The sequence below is a fragment of the Herpailurus yagouaroundi genome, unplaced genomic scaffold (assembly GCF_014898765.1).
Source record: "Herpailurus yagouaroundi ecotype Mexico unplaced genomic scaffold, PumYag 140, whole genome shotgun sequence".
NCBI lineage: Eukaryota > Metazoa > Chordata > Mammalia > Carnivora > Felidae > Herpailurus > Herpailurus yagouaroundi.
In genome coordinates, this window is record NW_024412395.1 from 9168654 (window position 1) to 9180433 (window position 11780).

At 52.5% G+C, this 11780-nt stretch overlaps 1 protein-coding gene across 1 annotated transcript in view; it reads left to right on the forward strand.

Moving 5' to 3' along the window:
• TFCP2L1 (transcription factor CP2 like 1) overlaps positions 1-11486 on the forward strand; it is a 95509-nt gene extending 84023 nt beyond the window's left edge. The window contains exons 14-18 of the mRNA XM_040474662.1: positions 207-297; positions 1337-1440; positions 3853-3995; positions 8197-8248; positions 9037-11486. Of these exons, the coding sequence (XP_040330596.1) occupies positions 207-297; positions 1337-1440; positions 3853-3995; positions 8197-8248; positions 9037-9083 (437 nt within the window). The 3' untranslated portion in view covers positions 9084-11486. The remainder of the gene's footprint in view (positions 1-206; positions 298-1336; positions 1441-3852; positions 3996-8196; positions 8249-9036) is intronic.
• Positions 11487-11780: the final 294 nt, after the last annotated feature.

Here is an 11780-nt window from a genome sequence, read left to right on the forward strand (position 1 = left end):
TTTTGAGAACACTACTCCTCTCTTGTGCGGTGGTTTTCTGATGTTTATCTTTTTGCTGTTTCTTTCTCCCTGCAATGTCTGATGCTCCCTGAGGATGAGGCAGACTCTTCCCTGTCCCCCCACCCACGGTGCAGCATCTGCAGGTGCCCAGGGAGGGGACCTTTTCTGTGTGTCCCACTAATGAGTGGCCTCATTTACCTACCTAGGTGCTGACTTGCTTAAGATGTCTCGAGACGATTTGGTCCAGATCTGTGGCCCTGCCGATGGGATCCGGCTCTTTAATGCCATCAAAGGCCGGTGGGTGTCAGTGTCCAGCTGGATACAGGGGGTGGCAGGAGGCCCCATCCCGGTGGGCTGGCTGGTAGGGACAGGGCTCCTCAGGGAACAGGTGCAGAAGGAGGCCCTTTGAGGGGGGATCAGGGTCATGGGGGGTGGGGCGGGGCTGTGCCGGCCAGCCGCTGCTCATCTTGCCCGGAGGCCCCTTCTCTCTCTCTCTCTCTCACTCTCTCTCTCTCTCTCTCTCTCTCTCTCTCTCTCTCTCTATCGGCAGGAGCCTTGGCTCTGGCTGTCAGCCTCTCCCTGGGTGCCCAGCGGCTTTCATGGTCCTGGGTTTCCAGCTGCCTCCTCCCAGAAGGAGGCCTGGATTGGCTACTCAGCCTCATGCCGCAACGCCCGGTTCTCTGGGTAGACTGGAGGGCGGGGCTGGGTCTGAGGGAGCCACCTGCTGTGGCGGAAGTGGTCTGGGCCTCTCCGCTCAGTACGGCAGCCCCGGCCTCGTGTGGCCGTGGGGTGCCTGGTTTCAGGCTAATGTGACTGAGCATGTGACTTTTAAATTTCATTTAACTTTCACACGTGAACAGCCCAGTTTTAGAGGGAGGGAGAGAGCTGCGGTGTGAATCTCACATCTGATCTGCCTCTTACGGGTTTTACAACGGGGTTAAAGCCTTCATCCCTGTGAACCTCAGTTTCCTCCTCTGTAAAATGAGGTTCCAGCTCGCTGGGTGTGTGAGGATGGAGGGCGGTGGGCATGTTGAGTTCTGGAAAGCCGGAGAAGGTGTTTGCGCTTGTTACCACCCTAAAAAACGCCTTGTGTCTTGAGCCTCGTGTTCTGGGCAGAGTGCCCTCATGGCCTGTTGTGGGACCTCCTGCCTGCAGGCAAGCCCACATGCAGCCGTAGAGGCCCAGCACAAGTATGGGCCCCTGCATGCTGGAACGTTCCGGAACAACAGAGCCTGGTCCTCCTCCCCCTCCCCCATCCCCTCTCCCCCCTCCCCCCTTCCCCCTCCCCCCTCCCCCCTCCCCCCTCCCCGCTATTTATTTCCTCTGCTCCTGCCAGGAATGTGAGGCCGAAGATGACCATTTACGTCTGTCAGGAGCTGGAGCAGAACCGAGCGCCCCTGCAGCAGAAGCGGGATGGCGGTGGGGACAGCAGTCTGTGTGGTGAGTTGTGGGCACCCCTCCCCAACCCAGGGCCGATTATAGGGGTTGGCAGAGTAACAGGAAGATGTAGCAGCAGCCTGAGTCCTCTTGCAGAGAACGTTGCCACTGAACCCATCTCACTCCGGCTTCGTGCAAGACGAGTTTTTGTTCAACTTCCTCCTGGGATCAAAATGTTTTAAGGTGGAGGTCATCCCGCAGAACGTGTGGTCCAGCGTACTTCCTTCCTACCTGGGGAACAGGCCCAGGGAGGGGGTGTGTTCCCCCAGAGCCACTTAGCCACTTGTGGTATTGGGAGTGGGGCCTTCTGGCTCCCAGGCTGGTGACAGGTGACACTCAGTGGCCATATTCCCGCAGTGTGGCCTCCTGTGGTTTCCCCCAGCTGGATAAGTCTTTCCCATGTGGTTTGGTGGCCGCACGAGGGCTGAGGAGCACCTCAGGGGCACGTGGCTCTTTCCGGTCGGCAGTCTAGTCTGGAGGCAGTTTGGTGAGAGGACACGGCTGAGGTCAGGCCCAGTGCCGGCCGTGTGGCCTGTTGGCAGTGTGGCCTCGGGCAGGGTACCAGGGCCTGTGCCGCAGCTTCCACATGTGTGAAATAGAGACAGCAACCCAACCCCCAAGGCGTGCGGTTTCAGCGAGACCATGCAGGGAAGGGGAAGCGCTTTGCTTCTGGGCGCTTGCCAGCGTCAGTAGAGTCTGTGCTCTGTGTGTGTCTGCAGGGAGTGAGGGAGCACCCCGTGTGCCTCTGCAGGTCCCTCCAGATCGCTCTGGCCCTGTCCAAAGGGCTCCGTGTGCTCACTTATTTGCTTCTAGCAGGAACTATTGGGAACGTTGTCTCACTGTGGGGGACCCTGAGGCACAGAGTGGATAACTGCCCCAAAACGACAGCGTCGTACAAAGCAGAGCCAGAACCCAAACAGTTGGACCCCAGGAACTGGCTTCTGAGCCCTGGGTCTGGCGCCTGTACGCTTCTGGAGGATGTCTGGGTCCTCCCCCTGCTTTGCAACTGTCAGCCTGTGAAGAACGGATTTCAGCTCGTGGAGCTGACCCTGCATGTGCCCCGAGGCTCTGGGACGTGTAGAGATTGTTTGTGGCCTTGCTTCTCGTGTGGCCGGGTTGGGATTTGAACCTGGGATTGCCTACTCTAGAGCCTCGTGCTTCCCCAGGCTGCCCCCACCAGACCCTGGATGACAGGTGGCTTGGGAGGCGTTCAGGGGAGTGTCTCACTGACCCTGTCAGCCGCTCCAAGCACTCCTGGTGGGCACCACACTCAGCTGGGGGCAGGCAAGGCCAGTGACAAAAGGTTACAGCACAGGGTGCTGGCCTGCGAGCCATCTGGGTGTTTGTGGCCAGCCTGATTTGTTGGCAGAGTGAACTCAGAAAAAGTGGAGCAGGGTAACCTAAACACAGGTAGGTTAGAAGTGTTATAAAAAGGACTCCCACGAGAGAGGCTGGCATTTGGAGCTGGTGTCTGCACAGGAAGGGGCAGCACACAGCGGCCACCTCCTCTGCGGAGTTGGACGGCCGGTCAGCCTGTCTGACATCCTGGGACGGCGAATCTGTTGCCTGGCTGGCACCCCTTCAGGGGGAGCCGATGTGTGTGCGTTTGCACATGCATGCACACACGCTTTTGTAAGAATGGGGTCTCTGTTCCTCGGTTGAGCTAGGAGTTTGGGAATCTCTAATTCAATCTGGTTGTGCACCCCTCCCCCCACCCCTGAGTGTGTAGTCCACCACCGGGAGCCCAGAGTTGCCTCCCGCCTGGCGGGTTTGAGTTTCGAATAAGGAAGCGTTTCCAGCCTCGGGGTCACTGCTGTCTTCCAGCGGGCTGGTGACACTCCCAGCGCACCCCTTCCCTTTGTGGTCGCAGTGCTGGAGCCGAGTAGTATTTGTGCTGCGGGGAAGGGCAAGGACAAGACTCGCCTGCTGTCAAGTGGCAGTTATCCTTAAATCCCGCTCTTTGCTCCCCCAAAGCCATCCTATGGCCCCTCTGTGCAACGGAAAGGAAGGAAAGGGGACACAGGATTTCTCCTCTCTCCTGCGAGGGTGCACGTCTGGCCGCATGTCAGAACCGCTGGAAGCTTGTTAAAATACAGAGTTGTGCCAGCTGATCTCGCTCTAGCTCCCAACCCTAAATGGGTGTCACTGGGTGTGGGGCGGACACAGGAATTCTACATTCTATGGAAGATCCCCCCAGGAGAGATGGGTACGGGAATGAGGACCCATAGCCTCGCTGCGGTTCCCCTGTCACTGGGCCGTGCAGGGGCTTTGTGCCTGTTCCAGCCAGGTCCTGGCGAATCAGTCTGGGCATGGGCATCCTTACAACCCAGTGACTGATGGGGGGGTGGGCACAGGGGTGGGCTTCTTAGAAAGCAGGCGTGTGTTCTACAGAAGGCCCTGTCCCTCACCCTGCAGTGTACCACGCCATCTTCCTGGAGGAGCTGACCACCTTGGAGCTGGTTGAGAAGATTGCCAACCTGTACAGCATCTCCCCCCAGCACATCCACCGAGTCTATCGGCAGGGCCCCACCGGCATCCACGTGGTGGTCAGCAACGAGGTGAGCGCTGCCCAGCCCCAACTTGCGGCCCGGGTCTTGGGGCTGCAGGGAGGCACCCCCTGGGGCTTGGGGATGACTTCCGTCCAGAGATGGCCGCTAAGTCTTCTCCGCGTGCCACATGACCTTGACTGCACCCGGAGCGCAGGGGGAGAGAGTTCTGTGGCTCTAAATAGTTTTCTAGTGTCCACTCCAGGCCCCATCCTCAGCCAGGCGCCATGCAGGAGCCACGGCACAGACTGCACCCCTGCCCTCAGGGTGCTCACGGTCGGGGCTGGAAGAAGTTGGGAGGAGGGTGGGCGGCGGGTCCCAGGGGGCTGGGTGATGGAGAGGATGCAGGTCGTGTGAGAGAACGGAGCCCTCCTGTGCTGAATGGTGGAGGCGCCGCAGCCTTCCCGGGTCTGTCCTTGGCTGCACAGACCTGTACACGGCCCAAGCGGCCGCTGGCAGAGGGCACACGGTGATCTGATCGCACTCACGGCTAAGGAGGGGGTTATTAATTAAACTGGTTTGCCGGGATGTTTAGGCATTCCTGCACACGGCAGAACAGAGCTTTCAGGCCTGTTCTATCCCGGTCCCTCCTCTTGATAATAACAGTAAGGAGTGTCGGTATTTACCTGCTGCTTACTGTTCTAAGTGCCCGCGTAGTGATTCGTTTAATCCCAACAGCTTCCTGTGAAGTGGGTAAAATGATCCCACTTCATAAATGGGAAACTGGAGGCACAGAGAGGCTGAGTAATTGCCCCAGGTCTCACAGCTCGTAAGGGGATGGGAACCCTGGTGTCTGGCTGTAGAGCCCAGCTCATAGACAGCAGGCTGTGCCACCTCCCCTGAAATGAGCCCTTTATAAACACAGTTGGGCTAATGGGGGCGGGGCAGCCCCCTGAGCCCCCTGTGAGAACTCTGAAAGCATCTGGAGAGGACTGTAGGTGCATTGGCACCCGAACGGTGGCTGGGAGTGCAGAGCAGATGTGGGCTTTGGGATTGGATGCGTGTCCCCGCCTGGACCTTGCTCCCAGGAGCGGAGTGACCTGGGGCAAATTTACGTAACTCTGTGAGCCTCAGTTTACACAGCTGTAAAATGGGGATAAGTATACCCACCAAGGAGGTTGGAGTAAGGATAAAATGAGAAGATAGCATCAGGCACCAGGAGACCCCAGATAGGGGTGGTGAGAGCCCCCCATTTCATGGCAGTTTGGTCCTGGAGGTTGGCAAGGGGGCAGCGATTGCCCTCCTTTTGAACTCAAAAGCAATTCACAATTAGTATAAGTCAGGAAGTGTAAATCGGGGCACCTGGGTGGCTCAGTCGGTTAAGCGTCTGACTTTGGCTTAGGTCTTGATCTCACGGTTTGTGGGTTCGAGCCCGGCATCAGGCTCTATGCGGATGGCTCAGAGCCTGGAGCCTGCTTCGGATTCTGTGTCTCCCTCTCTCTCTGTCGCTCCCCCACTCTCCCTCCACCTCAAATATAAACAAACATTAAAAAAAATTTAAAAAGTGTAAACCAGCTGAAGGCAAATGTGAAGGGTCCTTATCTTCCCCACTCTTTTCCTAGAAGAGTTTATGTTAGCTTTGAAGGGATTCTGCCAGACGACGTTTTGTGCGAGCGTCCGTCATGTGCCCGAGCGTTGTGTAGGTTGTGTAGGTGTGGGTTTTAAAAACACATGACAAAGATGGACGCCTGGCTGGCTCAGTGGAGCACGCAGCTCTTGATCTCGGGGTTGTGAGTTCAAGTCCCATGTTGGGTGTGGAGATTTCTTAAAAATAATAAAATCTTTAACACACACACACACACACACACACACACACACACACACGCACATCCCAAAGGTCCAGCTGTACATTTTCTGCAACTTGCTGTCTTTGTCACCGGTTCAGAACTCCTTCCATGTCATTACGTTCAAATCCAGTGCAGCTATTTTTGCACCCCCGTTTCACAGATAAGATGAAGCCCAGAGTTCCCGACTTGAGCACTAACTTTAGAGTAGCCAGGAAGGTTGAGACATCCTGAGCGATGGACTGCTGTAGTGGCACGGAAAATGTGTCACTTTGCATTTCACAATGAATTTCTTTGGTGAAGACAAAAGCCAAGAATGTGCGGAACCCTTGCAATTTCACGGGTCCCTGCAGGAAGTTCCTTCCCCAGCTTGCCCTGTGCCCTCCAGAGTGAGCAGTTAAGCAAGTGAAGCAGAGAACAGAACTCAAAAGCTACCTCAGCTAAGTAGGCGATTCTTATTCCCCTGAAGTCTCCTTGCCTCTTAACCCTGAATCAATTGGAAACCTTTGGTTCTTAATTGCCAGAGCGCTGGAGGCAGCCTGGCCAGCCGCGGAGCCAGCCCCTGAGGTGCAAGGGCACTTAATTAAACAAGGGAGTTACTGATTAAGCCCAAGTGGGCTCTGCTTAGGGCTTTGCATGCCCAAGTGGCTGGGCCGCCAAGAGTCCTAGAGGGCACAGGCCAGTAGTATAGAATAAATGTACTTCATGCATCATTAGGCCCTGCAGGGAGGGGCAGGGGTCGACAGGTGGATGGATTTGCAGGATTTGGGGGGCAGTAAAATGTAGCTTGAGTTTTTTAATTTGGAAAGGGGTTTTGCCATCGTGTTGGCTAGTCTGTGTGTGTGTGGGGGGTATGTTTAAGTATATTTTTAATATTCTTTCCGTTGATATTGTGAAATATGGCAGATGTATGCTTAAGTGTCCGATACCTGCACTCCGGTTAGTGCCATATTGTGTTAGCCCCTTTGTGGGCTCCTTTCCTGTTCCACTCCATCCCTCCACCTGCTGGTCGGAATTTTGTGTTAATCGCTCCTTTGTTCCTCCTCAACATATTTAATTTTGCCTATTTTAAAACTTGATATAGGTGGAATAATAGCATATTTTTCTGTGACTTTCTTTCATTTCCCTGTATATTTAAGCAAATTTTTTTTGAATTTTTATTTATTTTTGAGAAAGAGAGAGACAGAGCATGAACGGGGGAGGGGCAGAGAGAGAGGGAGGCACAGAATCCGAAGCAGGCTCCAGTCTCTGAGCTGTCAGCACAGAGCCCGACGCGGGGCTTGAACTCACAAACCGCGAGATCATGACCGGAGCCAGAGTCGGACGCTTAACCGACTGAGCCACCCAGGCGCCCCGATTCCCTGTATATTTTTGAGATTTCACACAGGTCAGATGCTGCTGGAGGCCAGTGGTGCACTGAATGGCGTAGCATGATTAGGCCACAGTTTGTTCGTGCTTCCGCTGACTGACACAGGCACGGTCTCCAGTTAGCAGTTTCTTTTAAGTTTTTGTTTAAACAATCTCCACACCCAACGTGGGGCACGAACTCATGACCCTGAGATCAAGAGTCCCATGCTCCTCCCACGGAGCCAGCCAGGCGCCCCCTCTAGTTAACAGACAGCGCTGCTCTAAACATTCTCAGGTGCGCTTTGTGTGTCCACGTGCCGGAGTTTATCTAGAACCCCAGCCTGTAGGAGGAATGTCCTAGATCCTGTGGGCAAGTTTCATACAGCGGTCATATGGCTGAACACTCCACCAGCAGCGGGTACCAGTTTGCATTGTTCTACACCCTGGTTCTGTTCTTCTGTTATGGAAACAGCCCCATTTTACAGATAGGGCATGGGGACCAGCAGGAAAAAGGTTGACTTGCCCAAGGTCACTTGGTAGTTAATCAGAATGAGAACTGGAGAGACTTGGCTGAGTAATGCTTTCATTCCTGCCACTTTGTACACATAGGGGGTGGCGCTGTGTTTCTATTGGTCCTCCTGGGAGTCTGATATATGGAGGCTACCAATCACCAAGGTATTTTTTTTTTAAGCACTGTAATTTTTTTGTCGTTGTTGCTATTGTACACACACACGCTTCTGTAATGTGGCCACTGTAGGGATTGGAGGACCAAGTAACTAGGAGAACGCAAAACGAAAGCAAACAAACATGTAGTTCTGTATTAAATGTGCACATTTTGCTTCCCTGCCAGGCTCCTTTCTGTCCTTTCTGTTCAGTTTTTGTTACTTAAAATGGTAATCATTTTGTACATTTATCTTGTTTCATGTTTCCTTAGTAAGTGTTAGTGGAACCGTTCTCCTGCATTTGTGCAAACACAGTGACCGTCATTTCCGCCAGCTGTGGTGGCTTAGCTCCGTGTCACTGAGGCTTTTCATATTAGGAAGTCCTTGTTGAAGGGACATGGTCTGTCTTTTGCCTTTCAGATGGTGCAGAATTTCCAGGATGAGTCTTGTTTTATCCTCAGTACCTTGAAAGGTAAAGCCCCCTCACCCCTTCTGGCTGCGCCCCCTGCCTCCTCTCTGGGTAATAGGGTGAGTGGGGCCTGCCTGCGCGGTGGGTCCCTGGAGACAGCGTTATCTGGGGACATCATCTGGGGAAAAGGAACGCAGACTTCCTGTGAAGCCTTGCCCTGGAAATGCGAGAACTACTGAGATTGGCCCCCATAGTCTGTTCTGAAGGGGAAATCCTTGCCAGGAGATGTGTTCTCCATGATCTCCCTCACTCAGCCTGTAGGCCTGGTGGATCAGGGATCTGGGGCTGGGGTGGGGCATGAAGGTTCCACTTGGGGAAGGTGTCTGAGAAGGAGCTCGTGTGCCAGGAGACAGAAAGACTAGCTGTGACCCTCCTTAGGCCTGGGGCAGGTGAATGTATGGAGTATATCAGAATGAATGCCCTATGACCGGGTCACAGACTCTGGACTCTGACAGGGCCATTCCTTTCCCCCCTGTTCTCTGGATCTAGCCAGCAGCTGCCTTCAGAGAGCTGGGGGCCATAACACCCCGAGAACCACAGTTTGTTCAAAGCCTTCTTGGACATAGAGCCTTCAGTCCTTGGGCCCAGGGCTGTAGTAGAAAGGCTCGTTGCCATGAAGCGTGTGTTAAGATGCCTGGTTTTGTTAGCACCCTTTGCTCTATGCATCTGTTTGGAGCCAATATCCGTGGCGGGACTCCTGCCGGTACACCCGTACCGTGCCCTCCCTCCTTCCCCAAGGTCATGCTGTCTTGCCCTTCTTCCTGTGAAATGTCCAGTGTTTCTCTTTGCAGCTGAGAGCAATGATGGCTACCACGTCATCCTGAAATGTGGCCTCTGAGCGAAAGTCCAGCGTGTGAAGTACGGCCCCCACCCCACAGCCCAATGGATTCCCTCGGATGTAGAAACCGCACCACTCTACGCCGCAGCCTCCCCTGGCGGGCTGTGGCTGGGAGGGACTTGGCCGGCCCAGTCCAGGAAGATCACAGCCCACGAACCAGCAGAACCCTGCGGATGCAGTCTCTGGTGTACGGAAAGCCAGCGGCTCCTCTCTCCCTTCCTCTTGGCCTCCAGCTTTTGAATGTTCCTCGTTTTTTTCCCAGCCCTGCTATCTTAAAGAGGCAAATGGCAGGGCCATCTTCTCTGAAACCCCTTGCTCCCTAGTTGGAGGCCAGTTCACTGAGTGTCTCGGTGCCTTCTGACCATTCCCCTGCCTCCCGGGAAGGCTGTGCGTCCCCCCGACCTTCACCTTTTCTGGGAACCGGCTCCATGACCAGGACTGCTGACTGGATGTAGGTGGCTTGCCAGTGTTCTGTCTTCCTGTTGGTTCCCCATCTCAGCGACCCTGGTGGGCATCTGTCTTTCTGCTTCTTGGATGGATCGGTGGGAAGGGGACTTATTCTGTGCCTTCTGCTGCTTTCACCTTGACTCCGTTTCTAAGGACCTGCTTTGGCAGTGCCCAGCGATGGGCTCCTGTCTCTGCAGTGGTGATGTAGACACCACGATGCTTGTGTAGGACTGGCCACATAGACCTAGGTCTGTGCCCTTGGAAGGAAGAAGGAGAGGATAGAACAACTATTTTTCAGGTACGTTCTCACGAGTATGAAAGGGATGAGAACAGAATGATATTTTGCTTGAGCCCCTTTTATGTAATTTTATGCCCTAAGCAATCATGGGTAAGGAAGATTAGGAAATGAGTATTCGGCTATGTGATCAGATGACCTTGATGGTCATGATAGCAGGCCCTGTTGGATGGACTTAACCAGGTCCCATTTAAAGAAGACCTTGGCTGACGACTGCCAAACTTACCAAGTTTCCTAGGGTTCATCTTTTCTGTGCGGCCCCAATTTAAATGTTTATCTTTTTTCATGCATGGAGGGAGTGTTTAGGGCATTTTGCCTGCATTGGAGTGGTTGGATCACGTTTCTTAGTGGCTTAATTCTGGGGAACTCTGATTATCAGTAACCAGTAAACTCAGCAATTAGGCTTTGTCTTGCGTCTGTTTCCCGGCACGCAGTGATCTATACTCTTCGCTAACTTAGGTTTAACTTTCAGAGCATTGAGAAGCCCTATGATCAATGGAGCAGGATTTTACAACTTCTAAAGCAGAGCTTTAGGAGATTATAGCGCTGGGGTCAAAGATGATCTGAACTGGGTAGACCTTGCTTTCCAGTTGGGGAAAATGAAACCTAGAGGGGCAGAGCCATCTGCCTGATATCACACAGTGATAGGGCGATGATAGAAACTCATTATATAAATCAAGACACTTCTCAGGGTGAAAGGGGCTCTCTAAGTAAGAGTGATGTTGGGACCACAGGTGGTATGGTGTTCCTACAGAGTAAAACAGGCTCCTGATTCCTTTCCTGTTTTGCGGGAGGGGGCGGGAGCAGGTAACAGCTTTATTGAGATACAATTCACATACAATACAGTGTACCCATTCAGAGCATACCGCTCTATGGTTCTTAGTAAATTCACAGAATCAGCACATTCAATTTTAGGACATTTTTCTCACCCCCAAAAGAAACCCTGTTTCTTTTAGTGATCACCCTCCCACTTTCCCCCCAGCTCCCCTTGTTTTAGGCAACCACAAGTCTCCTTTCCATGTAGATTTACTTATTCTGGACATTTCATGGATATGGAATTACAGTGAGTGGCCTTTTGTTACTGGCTTTTTTTTTTTTTTTTTTCTCTCTCGCGTAATGTTTTCTGGGGCATCTGTGTTGAACATGTATTCATACTTCAGTCAGTTCTATAGTTGAGTAGTATTTCATTCTCTGGATAGATGTGTCACAGTTTGTTTATCCATTCATTAGCCGATCGATACGCGAGTTTCTACTTTTCGGCTGTTTCGAATGATGCTGCTATGAACATATTTGTACAGGTTTTTGCATACATAATGTTTTCATTTCATTTGGGTATATACCTAGAATGTATACCCTACATACATCTTTCGCCAGGGCGTATACCCTGGCGTTGCTGGGTCCTACGGAACTCTATGTTTAACTTTTTGAGAAACTTCCAGATTGTTTTCCAAAGCAGTGGCACCATTTTAGCCTCCCACCAGCAGTGTAGGAGGGCTCGTTTTTCAACATCCTCACCAACACTTGCTGCTTTTTGATTAGAACATTCTCTAATGGGTGTCAAGTGGTATCTCACTGTGGTTTTGATTTGCATTTCCCCAGTGACTACTGACGTTGACCATCTTTTCATGTGCTTATTGGCCATTTCTATGTCTTCTTTGGAGAAATACCTGTTTAGATCCTTTGCCCATTTCTATTTGGGTCACTGGTCTTTTTTTATTGCTGAGTTGCATCAGTTCTTTGTATATTCTAGATACAGGTCCTTTGTCAGCTCTGTGATCTGTAAAACTTTTCTCCCATTCTGTGGATTGTCTTCACCTTCTTATGATGTCCTTCACAGCACAAAAGTTTTTAATTTCGATGATGTCCAAGATCCCCTACTTTCCTTGCTTGTGCTTTTTGTGCCCTATCTGAAAAACCATGGTGTAATCCAAGTTCAAGAAAATGTGTGCCTGTGT